At 34.3% G+C, this 16,704-nt stretch overlaps 1 protein-coding gene and 1 pseudogene across 1 annotated transcript in view; one reads left to right on the forward strand and one right to left on the reverse strand.

Moving 5' to 3' along the window:
* Nucleotides 1–335: 335 nt before the first annotated feature.
* The window catches only part of TMBIM4 (transmembrane BAX inhibitor motif containing 4), a 20,618-nt gene continuing 4,249 nt past the window's right edge, over nt 336–16,704 (reverse strand). The window contains exons 2-7 of the mRNA XM_006923711.3: nt 11,923–12,031; nt 10,812–10,917; nt 7,644–7,677; nt 5,561–5,678; nt 1,107–1,152; nt 336–554 (exon numbers count right to left, since the gene is read on the reverse strand). Coding sequence (XP_006923773.1) covers nt 348–554; nt 1,107–1,152; nt 5,561–5,678; nt 7,644–7,677; nt 10,812–10,917; nt 11,923–12,031 — 620 coding nt within the window. The 3' untranslated portion in view covers nt 336–347. The remainder of the gene's footprint in view (nt 555–1,106; nt 1,153–5,560; nt 5,679–7,643; nt 7,678–10,811; nt 10,918–11,922; nt 12,032–16,704) is intronic.
* On the forward strand, nt 2,598–2,713 carry LOC112472313 (annotated as a pseudogene).

The raw sequence follows: 16,704 nt of genomic DNA on the forward strand, positions 1-16,704 counted from the left end.
CAGAAGCAGAAAGCTTATTTGTTAGAGCGTTATGTTCCCATGGGTGATAGCCAAACAGTAATTTTCCAGCCAGCACACTAGCAACTCCTGCACTTTGTAACTCTTTATAACTGCCTGCAACCCATAGCAACTCCAATGCTTTGTAACTATCCGAGGACAAATTAACCAATCAGCCCATGCCAAATAAGTTCTACATAAGGAATGCTTCAGTGGAGCTCTGGGCCCAGATATTCAGAGTGCTAGTTCCTCTGGGACCGTCGGCATAATAAAACTCTCGAGAGCTGCTTGGTTTCTCGCCAGTCTGATTTTTGCAACTTTTCCGGAACACATTCATATACTCCTTTTAATCACTTTTTATTAACTGCTTCCAAAAACCGTAACAAGTGCAGGAATAGATTGATGATATCCAAGTAGAGGTTGATGGCAGCTAATACATACTCTTCAGGTGACAGCTGATGCATCAGTGAGTGCATGTCATAGACAATGAATCCACAGAAAAGAAGGGCTCCTACAGCAGCCAGGACCAATTCCACTGTCTCATTATAAAAAAATAACTGTAGGCAAAAGATTAAAGTAACAAGTTTATATTTAAGAGAAGTATTAATAATAAAGTTACTGGCTCTTAAGTTACATATACTACATACATATGTAATAATGCTGTATAACTATAAATAGAAATGTTAAAAGCAGAAAAAAGCAAAGCCGGTTTACCCTTGCTTATGTAGGAAGAAAGGATGAATGGATGAATCAATGGCTATCCCTCTCTCTATTAAATTATCCACTTGACTTTGAACAGTAGCATTCCAAGTATAAACTATTTCAAAAAGTTTTTTTTTCAGAATTACATGTGCTAATTGGAGGTTAGCAATTACAAATACGGCCTTCTATGTATTTTAACTCATTTGTTCATTCATCTTTTTTTCAATAAATAATATTAACATAAGATCTTGCTTTTTTGAAAGATAATTATCATTCCATACACAAATGTTCCAGATAATTATAACTAAGTGTCCTATCATAAGAGTATACCTCTTATAGCTTTCTGAGATTATTTATATAGACATAGCCAGAATTATATTTCAAGTTATCTTTCTAAAACAACTCACCTTCAAGATTCCTGACAAGCACAAAATCCACAAAACAGCAAACAGTCTGTAAAAACAAAATAATGATATTGTTCCTTACAAAAACTTTGTAAACTCATTCAAATATTTCCTGAAGAAGTAAATCCATCCTGATATTTGTGAAAGAATAATTGAAATATAAGAATTCATAAACATACAATGAATACTGTAGAATACCCGGAAATTGAAAGAACAGCTCTCTATTCAACATTTGTTTTTGTGGTGTACAAACTCACTAAGAGTAACATTTTTTTAAGTTTTCAATTAGAACACACAAAAATATTGATATAAGTACTCTCTACTTTATTCTGATGTATAATAGTACTTAATTATGTACATAAATTTACCACTGCTATAATTTTATGAGCTGACTAAATGCTGCTTTAGACCCCAAGTAAGTACAAAGGCCAAATTTATCCTCCCTCCTTAAATAAAAACCAGACAAAATATTAGAAACAATCATTTTCAGACACTAGACAGAAAGCAGCACAGGACAGTGATTCCTGAGATAAGGGAAACAAAGGAGATGAGCTCTACAACTAACCCAGGTAAAGAGAGTTTCCAGGCCACAGTGTAGGGACAGGAAACCATGTGGACTCTTGTGGTCTCCTTGAGTATGAGGAGATAAGAATTACAGGTTGAGAGAGGCCAACGTGGCTCGAATTTGCTGGGCAAAGTTACAAAGAGGAGAGCTCTGATGACATGCAGAGGATTCCCCTCAAATCTTTAGCTGAGTACTGATCAATGCATACATGTGAGGAAGTGGCAAAGGCTGGGAAAGAACCACCATAGAGAAGCTAGCCAAACAATCCTCAGAACTCACACAAGGCCAGGAATAGTTCACATTCACCCCAGCCAGAGTGCAAAGACCTTCGAGGACATGGGGGCTTTGAGTAGTCCTCAGAAGGGTACTATCTCAATAGTGTGGCCAAATTAGCCTTAAACCAAAAGCTGTTTTGGATCCACCTAACAGAGTTTAAAAACAAGCCTCAAAAGGTTCAGACAATTTCTAAGGAACTTAGCTGCTTCCTAGAAGAAGAAAGCCAAAAATATTTAAAAGAAAAACAGCAGACTTCTTGTCAGAAACTACACATGCCAGAATGCAGTGGAGTGACATCTTTAAATACTAAAAGCAAGAAAAAAAAGAACCCCAAACCTAGACTCCTATACCCAGCAAAACTAACTTTAAAAAAAAAAAAAAGCTGAGACCAACAGACCAGCACCATAAGAAATGTTAAGAGGAAATCCCTTGGGCAGAAGGAAATAATAGATGGAAATTTGGATCTACACAAAGAAATGTAGAACAGAAATATGTTGATGAACATAAAAGACTTCATCTATATTTTCTTTTTTAATCTATATTTTAAATTTCTTAAAAAGATAATATCGAACATGGTTCCATAGTGTAGCGGTTATTAGCACATCAGCTTTACACGCAGCTGGGTTCACGCCTCAGTGGAGCCACGGTCTATGGTCTACGGCCATGCCACCCTGAACAAGCCTGATGTCTGATCTCGGAAGCTAAGCAGGGTTGGGCCTGGCTAGTACTTGGATGGGAGACCACCTGGGAAGACCAGGTGCTGTAGGCATAAATAATGAAAAAGAGTAATAATAGAAAAAAAAAGATAATTTAATGTTCAAAGCAAAATTAATGACAATGTATTATGAGGTTTATAGCACATGTAGAACTAAAATCTATGGCACAAAGGGGAGAACAGATTTAAGTGTACTACACATGAAATGGTATAGTATTTGTTGATAGACTTAATGATAATTTAAACATGTATACTGTAAAATCTAGAACAACCTCTATTTAAAAGAGCTGTAGCTATTAACCAGTAAGGAATATAAATGGAATCAAATACTCGATCCAAAAGAAGGAAGGAAAAGAGAAAAAAGGAATAAGAAATAGATAAGACAAACAGAAAAAACAAATGGCAAGATGGTAGGCTTAAACCCAACCATATTAATAATCACATTAAATGTAAGTGGTCTAATGATACCAATTAGTAGCAGAAATAGTCAGATTGGATTTTAAAAAGCAAGATCTCACTATATGCTGCCTACAAGAAAACTGCTTTAACAATAAAGACACAAATAAGCTAAAAATAAAAGGAAAAAAAAAAAGATATACCACGCTAAAACAATCAAAAGAAAGCCAGGGTAGCTACATTAACAAAGCATATTTCAGGGCAAGGACATTACCGGGGGTAATCCCTTCATAATGATAAAGGGGTCATTAAAAGGCTATGACAATCCTAAATCTTCATGCATCTAAAACTAGAGCTTCAAATAACATGAATCAAACTTATAGAACTGACAGGAGAAATATACCAATTCACATTTGCAGTTGGAGAATTTGACATCACTTTTATATTAATTGCTAGAATAAGCAGGCAGAAAATTAATAAGCATACTGAAGACTTGAACAGTAAGTACTATTAACCAATTTGACCTAATTGACATTTATTAAACACTCATCCAATATTAGCAAAATATACATCTTCTAGTGCACAAAGAACATTTACCAAGATACCACAAAACCTCAATAACTGTAAAAGGACTTAAATCATAAAAATGTTATATAACAACAGAATTAAATCAGAAATTAAATATACATTTATATTATAACCCAGTTTGGTGAACTGAGGGCATGGTGAGATTCCAGCCCTCAGTTCTCTTGCTGGATACATGTAGCATATCTACATTAGATGAAGTATCTTGCCACCTCATAGTATAGATCTTTCAGGATTTAAAGGGACTCAGGACTTGCTTTTTCATACTTAAATCCTAAAGAAACTCCAAAGCTTCTGTGCCAAGAAGTATGGTAAGGTAGGATTAAGAACTGTAGAGCATCTGAGATTTTACCTTACTTGCAAGTGAAGAAGTTAGCCTGGCACAATTTCATGGATACTAACAGAAGATATGTGACTCCTAGGTCTGAGGTGAAAAACAGTTTATTTCAGCAGTAGATGAAGAACAGGCATAGTAGATAGGTGTTATGGGAATAAAGAAATGAGAGAGCTAGAAGGATAGAAGATTGAAGAAAGAAAAGTGGGACGCTGGCATTAAGATTTCAACAATGGAACAGTCCTTAGTGATGACAAGGTCCACAGTGGCCATGGCAGGGAAATGAAGGTTGCTGAAGTAGAAAAGGTCCAGAGATATTAAGAGGCCAAGGTGATGGATGGGCCTAACATGTAGTTTGGTGCTAAAGTCCTTAAAGAATGAGGGAGACTTGATCCAAAAGAGAATCAATGTCAGTAATGAGGAAAGGTAGGAAGTATATAACCAGAAAACATAAGCCTTAAAGCAATGAATTTTCACCACGCTGAAGGAATAATGAAAGTAGCACTAAGGAAGTAGTTTTCAATAGTAACCCAGCCACCCAAGGCTACATAGAGTGTGGAAGAATAAATGGCTAGAGAAAAGTATTCTCAGAGAGGAATCGAGTTTCAGCTGATAAGAGAGAACGTATTACGAAGAGGCTGAAATATAGAGGAAACTATCAGAACAGGAATTCTAGAGACTATAGTAGAATGGATGGGAAGGAGGCAAGCAATTGGAGATTGGGATGGGAAGAAAAAGAGAGTAAATCTTCATATATACCACACAAATATGTACGAAACATCCCTCTCCACAAGGAAACGTATAAAAAATGTTGCCTCTCCCTAAATCAAGCTCCATTCTAATAAAACCATTTATGCGTCTTGCACAATTATCAGTGTTGGCTAACCAACTATATTTTATCCCAATAGAGATTTCTGGTAATCTGGATTACCAGAAAAAAAAAGGAGGGGAGGAAAGGAAGTTTTGCAAGAGTAGACTTTTGTAAATTTTTAGTGTTGTAACAAGAAAAAACAAAATGGTTGGTGATTATGTGGCAACAGGAAGCCTTCTTGAGCTTACAAAAGTGTCTGCATTCTTACCAGGTAAGGACAACACAGTACCATTATCTTAATACAAAAAGGATCATTCCATGTACCTATTAGTTTGAAGAAAAATACAGGTTAATACAGATAGATCAAAAAGCTTTTAAGGTTCAGGTAGACATCTCCAACACCTCACTTTCACCACAAAGATATGATCTTGGTAACATTTATGTTAAGACAAAGAGCTAAACAATTTGGGCAAATTCCATACTGTTCATAAAGCATACAAGCCTAGCCTCTCTAGAAAGCTGATTTTTTTTTTCTTTTTTTTTTTTTTTTTGGCATTCGTTCCTTTTCAATATAGAGGGGAAACAAAGGATTAGAAGCCACTTCTCATCTCATTATATGTTCTGGGAGGTTAGGGCCTGGCCTCAAAATTCAAAGAGATGACCTTCTATTACTCACTGTAAAAGGCTGTATCCAAAGCTAACAGTACAGCACTTCTATCATAACTACCTATAATATTAAAGATATATCTATGATAGCCACAAATATATAACTTACCCTGCTCCAAATTTGCTGAAATCTCTTTTAGATTGCAGAGTATATACAGTCAAACCAAGAATTACTGCAGTAGTCAGTATAAAAGCTTGTAGAATGATATATACATCATAGAAAGTAACTGTAAAATTAAAAAACACTGATTAAGAATACATATAAACATACACAATATAAAAAAGCTTTTTCTGGGATTTAGTTTCAATGCTTTATTTTCTCCTGTACTACTTGACAATAAAAACAATTATGAAAAGATTCCTTATTCAGCCTTGAATATTGATTGGTACAGTAAAACCAAACCCATAATGCAATAAATAGGCTCCAAAATCTTCATTCATACAAAATAAGGAGGTCACATTATTATCAAGTCAAAGAAATGACTGGAAAGATATGACACAGCCAGCCAGTGAGAAGTTTCTGGGATATGCCATAACGGTTCTCACCCAATCCCTGTTCCAGCTGCGGTTTATCACCACCTGTAGCGATTACCCACTATGACTTAGATATCAGTAGGGATGATTCTGGCTCCTGTGGCTGGCTGGGAAAGCCTGGATGGTATGCAGTTATTCTAGCAATCACTTGGTTAACTGCACCCAGTCCATCAGCCCAAATCAATGAAATTAGGCAAGAAAAGTATTGGGGCTGTCTGGTGTTACCTGACATTCACCGACCCTGCAGAGAACAGAAAACCACTATCTGCTTTCTATCCAAATCCGCGTTACCTTGGAGTACATTACTGGGGTTTTATTGAATATATACCAAATTCTCTCTCATAATTTTAGAATGACCTTCTGGATTGACTATGGCTGTTGTAATATAACTGTTTAACATTTTAAGAGAACGATAAGTTATAACCTCTTTAAAAGAAGTCCTTTGAACCCAAAACCATTTAGTAATTTTTAACTTTTTAGGGACTAATTATCCAAGTTCTTTCTATTCCTAAATGCCACATTATTGGAATTTCTCTATTTATGCTGTTACAGGATTAGGAAAGTGAACACAGGAAAGATAAAACGTGAAATTACTTTTGCTTCTTGTCAGTAATTTTGGTTTAAAATTAGATGGAAAAGATATTATAATTAATGAGGAAAGTGATGTTCTCAGATCACCCCATCTATGTATTTCTACCTCCAATTCCTATAACCCTGAAATAAATAAATCCTACATATCTCACAAACGGTAGGAGCTGGGGAGGGCTGAGATGGAATTGATAATAACATTAATAGTAAGTAACATTAATAGATAACAATGCTAACAATAAGTAAATATTAATACTTCATCCTACGTTAAGAAATTTCAATCCTGTTTATTTTAGTAGTTACTATTATTTACTTACATTCTAATTTGTTTATAAAAGGAAGAAGTGATGACCAAAGAATACGTAGATTCAATAAAACTGGCACAGAAAGGTTAAAAAGCACTGACAAAATTGGATGAGATAAACATATTAGCCATAAATATTAACAGTTTACTGTTATTGAGAGTAACAGTTAATGCTACCCTGTTTGATACCCCAGATTAATTATTTTGAGACCATTACAATTTTTATTGTTAATAAATCATGGCATTTTTTACTGGAGGCATTACGTAGGGTACATCAAGTAATTAGACTCTTCCTTTCAAACACATATTTAACACCAAATGCAAAACAGAAATTACTCATTTCTTGTAGAGCCAATTTGATAATATATGAGGAAATAACAATAAAGCACAGTTCAAAGTAGGCAATTCAAGAGTGAGCTTGTGATGAAAATATATGGTTCAATATATATGGTATCAGCTTCTCTACGATCACTTTAAGTTAGGAAAAAGATTAGCTATGGTTGTCTTATTTTTATAAATGCATAAACACAAATGAATATTTTTGTCCATTCCTATTGTTTTTCTAATTCTTTTCCTCTAAGCTCAGTTGAACTATATAAAGTATAAACATTTAATTTTTGCTTATATTAGAAATTTTTTAACGTATGCCATATTTTTAAAATGACATTCCATGACATTAAGCTTTAGCTCCAAATACCTTTTTACCCAGAATACTTATCCACATTATAAAGTAACTGTAGCATATAGAAGCACAATTATGGCTTACCAAGAGTGGCCACACTCAGAGCTTCCAACAGTGTCTAAGAAAAAGAAATTAAAATTACATAAATGCACATAAAATGTATACTATGTCATGTACATGTTCTAATTTCTAGGAGTTCAATGTGATTCCATATACATGATCTCATTTTAGCTTCATGACAGCCTTGTGCAGTACGTGACAAATAATAAGCCCACTGTAATGAAAATGAGACCTCAATGTATTGAATGAGAATATTTAGCTTCTAATTGTGATCCCAGCACTCAAACTCTAAATTTTTTCTATCTGTAACAGGAAGATTATAGAAATAATACAGAAAATTAGTTTTCTCACTGTATAATGTAAATAAAAATGAAATTGCATATCATGTGCACATTTATAAAAACTTAACTATCTCACACAAACAGGAATATTAAATATTAATATTGAATTACTAATGATTAATTTAATATTAAATATTTAGGTAGTACTTTGGTGTGGCAGTCTTAAAACTGTCTCCCAATATTCAATCTCTCTTTCATCCCAAGAAACAGAATTTTTACCTGGACAAATAGCTGCTCAGATTAAACATTACATTTTTCAGTATCCCTTGCAGCTAGATTTGGCCACAGGACTATATTCTAGCAGAGATGTGCACAACTTTTAAAAGCAAAGAGGCTTGCTCTCCCCTTTCTCTTTTTATGTTTTTAAAATAATTGGATGGCATGTGGATGTGTTAGTGAGCATCTTATACCATGCAACACTTTAGAAAAGTCCACCATAGCAGGTGCCTAGGCCCCTGACAACTTCACTAGTCATTAATATCACTGACATGAAAGAGAAATAAACCATTGTTTAAGCCATTGTTACTTTGTCATTGTTTAAGCCATGTCACAAGTAGCTGAACTCATACCCTAAATAAAAGATTTAGGGATATTGAGCTTTATCCTCTAGCTTCTCTTTCCTCCTGATTAGATATCTTTATTTTGTTTTATATGCTTACTCTAGTTAGAGTTTATCAACCATCTGAGAGACCATATCATAAAAGCAAAGCCAGAAGTAACAGCAGTGGCTGTATAATCATAATCATGCAGAAGCATTCCCTATAAAACTCCCCTACCTGAAATCAACAAATCATCAGAACCAGAGCAAAAATGGTATTAAAAATGGTACAGAGATGTGGAGGCAATAAAGGCACTGCCAAATTTGTTATAATGTTGTTAGTAGTGTCAGGGAAGTGGTAGCAAAAGATGACAAATATTTTTGGGGGGCAATATGATTATACTACGTCCTTGATATTTGTGACATGATTTTAGGTAAGAAATCCTACCCCATACATACTAAAGTATCTGAAGGAAAAAGAACAGTATAAGCAGGAGAAAAGATAAGACTAGGAAAACAATACCATTACAAAATGCCCCCTTTTAAATGTGTGTATACACACTCATGCACACAAGCATACATACATGCCTCATAAGGCGAGGTAAGCTCCACCTCCTTATTTTGGTGGCATAGGACAAAATAATCTAGAATCAGAGGTCTCTGAGTAATGTGGAATGCATTTTACATAGTTCCTTATTTGTTAAACCATTCTTAGCTATGGGCATGATCAATAGTTGTAACAGTAAGTGAGCATCTTGCCCATAGCATTTGATGCTTTTCTAGTGGGTCTTCTCCCCACTGGGCAAAAGTTGGTCCATACCATTTTCCCACAAAGAAATCAATCATAGTATTTCTAAAAGGAGGCTGGCTATATGTAGAGCTGAAGAGGAACTCCATATCATTTTGTTTCATTTTGTACTTCCTCTTTCTCTCTTAGGACACAGATGACTAGGACAGAAGTTAGCATCTAACCCAGGGGCTGCCCACCCATATATTGGCTAACAACCTACAATGTGATCTGTTAATTAGCTGTGCCAATCAGATTCTTCCTCACATAGGAATCTAAACTCATGAGAATGAAGCAATAGTAGCAGGAGCTAAAGCTAAAAGGTTAATGAACCACATGAGGCCCACAATGAGCCGTGTAAAAAACAAAGATAGTAAAGGAGAGAAAACTATGTGTAAGGACAGCTGTGAGGTAGAAAGAGATGTAATGGATGAAGGGTGAAGAGACCACAAATTCTTGCTATTAAATTCCTATAATAGCATCATTTCTAGAATTTTCCTCTAGTTCCTTTTATTCTTGAGGCCTGGTGGGTTTGGGTTGCTGGATTCCTAAGCTCTTATATCTTTAAAATAAATTCGCTGCTACTTGAGATAACCTGGGTTTAGGGTTTTGATACCTGAAAAACAGACCAGCCAAAGATTTAAATGAATAACCTTCCCTATAACTGAAATTTCCAAAGTCATGAGCTTTTCTTTCATCATATTAACGTAAACTTATCAGAATTCATAAGCTTTCTTTGAAGTATTTTAATCTGATAATTAGCATTTAAATCTTATTTGACCATAAATATTCTTGATATTATCAGTTTGAAATGTTCTGAAGCCAATTTTTAGGTCAGAACCCAAATCATATTGGATATGAGAATGGGAAAAATAATTTTAAAAATATGTAACTTTAGCCTTACCAACGCATTCTGGTCATATTCGAAGATTGAGTTTTTATAGGTAGTAGTCTGGGTTTTAATATTCACAAATATCTCAACAAATGACTTAAACTTGAGTTCCCCCAACTATGATTTTGAAACAGTTAGTAAAGCACATCAGTTGGAAAAAAAAGGTCCTTTAAAAGAATAAAGTCATAAGATAAAAATAACACTGAGGAGTTAATCATAAAGATTTCAACTTAAGGCCTATGAAATTAAGGCCACAATATAATTTTTTCCCAAGAAAATCACAGAATATTAGGGGTATAAAGTATTACGGGGATAATCTACTTTAATATTTTCATTTTACATTGGCTACAGAAAGGCTAAATGCCCTGCCAAATGTCACATAACCAGACAGTGGCAAAGCCAGGTCATATGATTCCAATTCATTATTTTTTCCACTATATCATAATATTGACAGCAAAAAAATCACAAAGTTTAAAAATTCTTACAGACTAGGAGATTTCAAGTGCTTTTTTAAATATTCAAATTTTTTAAAATCATTAATTCTGCTACTCATGTATATATGCATTCAATTAAATAAATAAATTTAAAACTCAGGAATAAATGTTAAAGGAACAGATATTGTCAAAATACTCACAAATCCAAAAAGCAGGTACAGGTTAAGGGGATGCTTATGTCTATTTAAAGTCAATGCTGGAATGAAACCCAAAGATCCAACTGCAAACACCAAAAGTAAGGCAGGACTGAAAGACAAAATTAAAAGCAGTTTCAAGTTTTAAAATAGCATAAATAGTATTATCCAATTTAATAAAATGTGTCTATTGTATGGATTTATGAAAGTACAGAAAAATAAAATTAAAAGGAGCCACATCAAACTGTCAAATTATTTTTCCGTCTGAGAAATTTGAGGAGTGTGAGGTGGGCAGGAACAGCAAGACAAAGAGCTCACAGTGAATGGGGAAGATTTCTCTTTACTTCGTGAACTTCTATCATATTTGAATAATTTTGGCAATTAGCATGCTGCTTTTTTTTAACTAAAATACAATAAAGAAAGGCTATTAAATAATAAACAAATTTTATACCTAACTACTTTTTTAGGGTATTCACTGTACCTGTAATTTCAATTAAAGAACTTTGCCCCAAATAGCAAACTAATAATTCAAGATTCCCCTTCGGCAGGGAGAAAGAGGATAGAAATTGTCTACTCCTAAGAAAATACTTATTTCTTATTTTTCTTTTCCTTTAATATAAAGAATCTGTATTATTTTTAGCCATGGAAATAATTGTTTTGAAGGTCATATCTTAAACAAACTGGATGAATCATATGGAGCTACTTTCAAAACATTTCAGTGAAATCATCCTAGTCATGAGCCAACACTAAGGTAAATTAAACACATATTTATTAAGTACCCTTATTTTTCAAGCACTCTCTTAGGCTTTGGAGACAGGACATAAATCTGATAAAAGTAAAATAATTAAGACTTAAAAAAACTGCACATAGTAAAAATTCTTACTACTCCAAGAGATAAGGGTTTAACCCTTACAAAACTGTAAGCTAAAGCGTTCAGAGGTAAATACTATGTTGTAGAACATATTCCTTATCAAAACAAAACTAATCTTATTTACAAGAGTTAATAATAAAACTTTTTACATTGTAACACCAAAAGTTAACAGAAAAAAAGACCTTTGCTTATAATATGCCGTTTTGATCATACGCAGTGGCTGAAAATGATTCAGAATCATCTTACCTTCCATGTACAAATGTCCGTATAGACTCAAAGTATAAAAAAAATGCAGATGTCACTGTAGTTAAGAGAACTTGAAAAGAAAGGATGCTGTAGACTTTTCTTAGAAAGGCTAAAAGAGAAAAAAAAAATACACATGACTATTAAACATTTATCATAGAACAGCAAGATCAAATTTCTTCTTAGAAATATTAAATTTTTATATGTGTTCTTTCTTAAATCTTAATCCAAATAATGTAGTCTATAACTAAAACTTAAAAAAAGAAAATGCTTCCTAAGAAATAAAAATTTGTAAGTGGTAACTATCCTCCAAGAAGCATGAACTTAAAAAAAATTAAATTAATGCATCAGAATATAAATGTTTTCATCAAAATAAAAAAGTACTGAATGCATGTTTGAAACAGCAACATACAACAAAACAAAGATTAAAAACAACATTTTCAAACAATTCTATCTTGAAACTGAAATGTAGGCATAGAAAGCATATGGTTACATGTAAACTTATTACACGTAAATTTATAAAGAAATCTTAATTTCCATGTAGTATAAATTTTCCCTTTAAAAGGCAAACAATATATAAACTTACTTTCACTCACCTATTTTATTTCTCTTATAGTACCTCTGACTCTAGTTTCTGTACAATAAGAAATTCTTACTTTTAGAATATTTTATCAACATCCATAAATTAACTCCAAGGAAGACTTTAATAAAAGTCTTCCAATACACAAATAATATAAATAATACACTGAACATCCAACTCACGAGTTTCAGAAATAAAACATTAACACTTCTTACCTCCTCTATGTAAACATACAGACAATAACATCCTTCTCCCCTCACCCCCTTAACTAACTGCTAATTATCTTTAAAGATTCAGCCTTTCTCACTTCTCCAATCTGAATTAAATGTTCTTCCTCAAGTTCCCAAGGGACCCTAAATATACTTCTAATCACTTTATTTTATAATTGATAAGCCTACTTGTCCTTCACTCCCATTCAACTACTAAGACTAAAAGTTCTCTAATATGAAACATGTCTTATTCACATTCATACCACTAGCACCCAGCCAAATAAATTTATATCGAATTAATGAAAGGTAAATTTAGCCAGTTAGGGAAAGGAAGAATACATACCAGAGTGTTAATAATGGTTTTCTTCGGGCAGTATGGCTGAGGACAATTTTCATGTTCGGCTCTTTGCGAATCTATGTTTTTTTATATATCACCAATAAATATTACTTTTGTAATAAAAAAACATTTTATAGATACCTGTGCTAAGGCAATAAATTCATCATAAAACTAATCCTTATGCAGATATTCCAGATCACTGCTTTTTCTATACTCTTTAAAAATGAGACCTTAAATCAAATCCCAGGAAAAAGCAATATTTGACACTGATTTTGAATAATATAAAAAGTGGCAAAGGATATACACAGACAAATAACAGGGGGAAATAGAGTATTGACTATGAAAAGAAAATAAGCCCAAGAGCAATATCTTCTGATTTTTTTTTTTTTTTTTTGAGTTCTGATTTCTCTCCTCCTTGACATCTCAAACCAAACAGCCAAAACAGGAACTCTTCACTCCTATCCAAATCTGTCCTTTTCTCAGTCTTCTCATCAGTAACCAGCATGAACATCCACCAAGCTAAAAATGTAAGCGTCATCTCTGATTACCCTCCCTCTTCGCAAACTACCACCAACTACCATGGCTTCTACTTGCAAAGTAGAACATATGCACCTCTTTTGTCCATCTGTTACCTTTTCTAGTCAAAAACTATGTGATCTTGCACCTGGACTATTAGATTAGCCTAAATGGTCTCCATGCTTTCACTCTTGTCCCACCTAATTCATTTTCCACAGACAGAGCTGTCAGAGTGATCTTTTTGTGAAATAAACCATATCCTGTGACTTTTAATGGTTTCCCTCACACTTAGAATACAATTTAAAAGCTTTTATGGGGGTCTACAAGGCCCTGCATGATATAGAACCTTTCCAACTTCATCTCATACCACTCTTTCTTTTCCTCACATCCTTTGCCCACACTAGCCACCTTTTCTGTTCTCCAAATGCCAAATCTTTCCTGCTTCTGGACCTTTGCCCTCTGCCTAGAATGCCCTTATCCTTCTTTCTGTGGAATGGTGATTTAAAATATGTCTACAATTTTTGACATTCAAGTGACTCACTTCTAAAAAAAGAATCAGGCGGAAGTAGCAGTGTGTATTTTATCTAATGAACTGAACCTTAATAAGAATCACAGAAGACCCACGAAGTTTTTAAAATAATTTTATTGGCAAAAATACCACCAAATTATGCTTGTCGTACTACTGGGTGTTGGGTATGTAGGTATAATTTGTCTCCTTTTAGTTCCAAAGTCTTCAAGAGGGTCTCGGCTTGCATGTAGAAGAAAATTAGTAATAATTTGTGGACAGAGAGAAGACTGTGGTGGCTTAAAATATGACTACCTTCAAAAGATGGAGACTAAACCCCTCCCCTTGAGTGTGGGCTGCTTAGTGACCGGCTTCTAATAAACAGAATAAGGGAGATGTAATGGTGTGTGTGATTACCATGACAAGATTATAACAGGCACTGCAGCTTCCTCATTGCTCTCTCACTTGCTCTGGGGGAAGCCAGTCACCATATCATGAGGACACTCAAGCAGCCCATGGAATGAGTCATGTGGCTAGGAACTGGGGCCTTCTGTGTACAGCCATAGCAGATCCTCCAGCCCAGTCAAGCCTTGAGCTGACTGCAGCCCAGCCCACATCTTGACTGGAATCTGTGAGCCAGACAGAACTACCTAGCTAAGCTACTTCCAGATTCCTGACTCAGACACTATGTGAGATAATAACTATTTGTTGTTTTAAGCTATTAAATTTTGAGGTAATATTTTATAAAGCAATAGATAACTAATACACCCGCTAGCTCCTTCTCATACTACATAACTGCCATCTCCTTTCCATGACCATTCTTTAAAATAGCTGCCACTTTAAACCCTAGGGTCTATTCTATCACTGTTTTTTTTCTTCAGAGAACTTATCACAGCTAGTAGTCTGTATGCTTAGCTCTTTAGAATCTGTCTCCCCCGCTCCCCCAAATGATAACTTTTGAGGACTAAAATATTGTCTGATCACTGCTATATCCTTAATATCAGTACAAAGCCCAGTAAAGTTTTGTAAATAAAGGAAAATGCTCATCTTTGCTCACATAGCTAAAGAAATGCAAATTAAAACATGATAACATTTGTTACCTACCACACTATGGCCCATGGACTGAATCCAGTCCACCAATTGATTTTGTACGTAAAGTTTTACTGGGCACAGCCACACTCATTTATGTGTCCTCTACAGCTGCTTTTGCACTACAATGGCAGAGCTGAATAGCTGCGACAGAGATTTTCTTACCCCCATAAAGCTGAAAATATTTAATATTTGGCCCTTTGTAGAAAGTGTTTGCCAACCCCTGATCTACCAGACTGCCAACTATTAAAAAGCTTGATGATACTCAGAGTTGGTGACAGTACAAAAAAGGTACCCTCATATATTTTTTTGCTGGAAAGTCAAAGGTTCACTCTCTTTAGAGGGTAGTTGATGATATCAATCAAATTTAAAATATATGTACTCTTTTGACCCCATAATTTCACTTCTAAAAATGTACCCTAGAGCAATACTTGCAGAAATTCACAAAGATATGGATGGATGTTTCCTGAAGCACTATTTGAAGGAGTAAAAAGAAAGAAAAGTAACCTAAATAAAAAGAAAGAAAACAACCTAAATATCCATCAAAAGGGGATGATTAAATTAGTTATATTATGGAAGACCACTGCAATTAAAAAGAAATATATTAAGTGAAAATACAAAGTTGCAGAAATGTATAATATAATCCCATTGATTATAACATGCTCCTGCCTCTATAAAATAGTATTTTAGGGTTTCAAAAATATACATAAAGCATACTACTAAAAGACTCCTTTAATAGACTATCATATATTACATATATATTATAACTAGTTATATAAACTAGCTTAATGGGCACTGTAAAAGTGCTCAGGGTAGACACTGTACTCAGAAATTCCCCCCAAAATTTTCTGTAGCTTCATGATTATTTTTCACCAACAAGCCTTGACATTTTTTTTTCCATTTTTGAACACTCCTCTTTATTTTTTTTAATTTTTAATTAAGTTTATTGGGGTAACATTGGTTAATACAATTATATAATTTTCAGGTGTACATTATCATTTGACATCTGTATATTGTATTTACCACCCAAAGTCCAGTTTCCTTCAGCTACCATATATTTAATCCCCTTTACCCACTTCACCCTCCCCCTAAACCCTATATTTGACTCCCTTTACCCCGTCTACCTCACCCCCCCCACTAGTAACCACTAGTCTATAGTCCATGTCTATGAGTCTCTATTTGTTTGGCCTGCTCATTTGTTGCTTATCACCACATATAAGTGATAAAATGTGATTTTCTACTTTTTCTGTCTGGCTTATTTCGCTTAGCATCATTATCTCGAGGTCCATCCAGGTTGTCGCAAATGGCAGTATTTCATCTGTTCTTATGGCTGAGTAATATTCTATTGTATAAATGTACCACAGCTTCTTTTAGCCAATCATCTATCGTAGGACACTTCGGTTGCTTCCATGTCCTGGCCACCGTGAATAATTCTGCTATGAACATCAGTGTGCAAATATCTTTTCGGATATGGGTTTTCAAGTCTTTGGGGTAAATACCCAGTAGAGGGATTGCTGGATCATATGGTAGATCAATTCTTAGTTTTTTG

Source organism: Pteropus alecto, unplaced genomic scaffold, assembly GCF_000325575.1.
Source record: "Pteropus alecto unplaced genomic scaffold, ASM32557v1 scaffold76, whole genome shotgun sequence".
NCBI classification, from domain to species: Eukaryota; Metazoa; Chordata; class Mammalia; order Chiroptera; family Pteropodidae; genus Pteropus; species Pteropus alecto.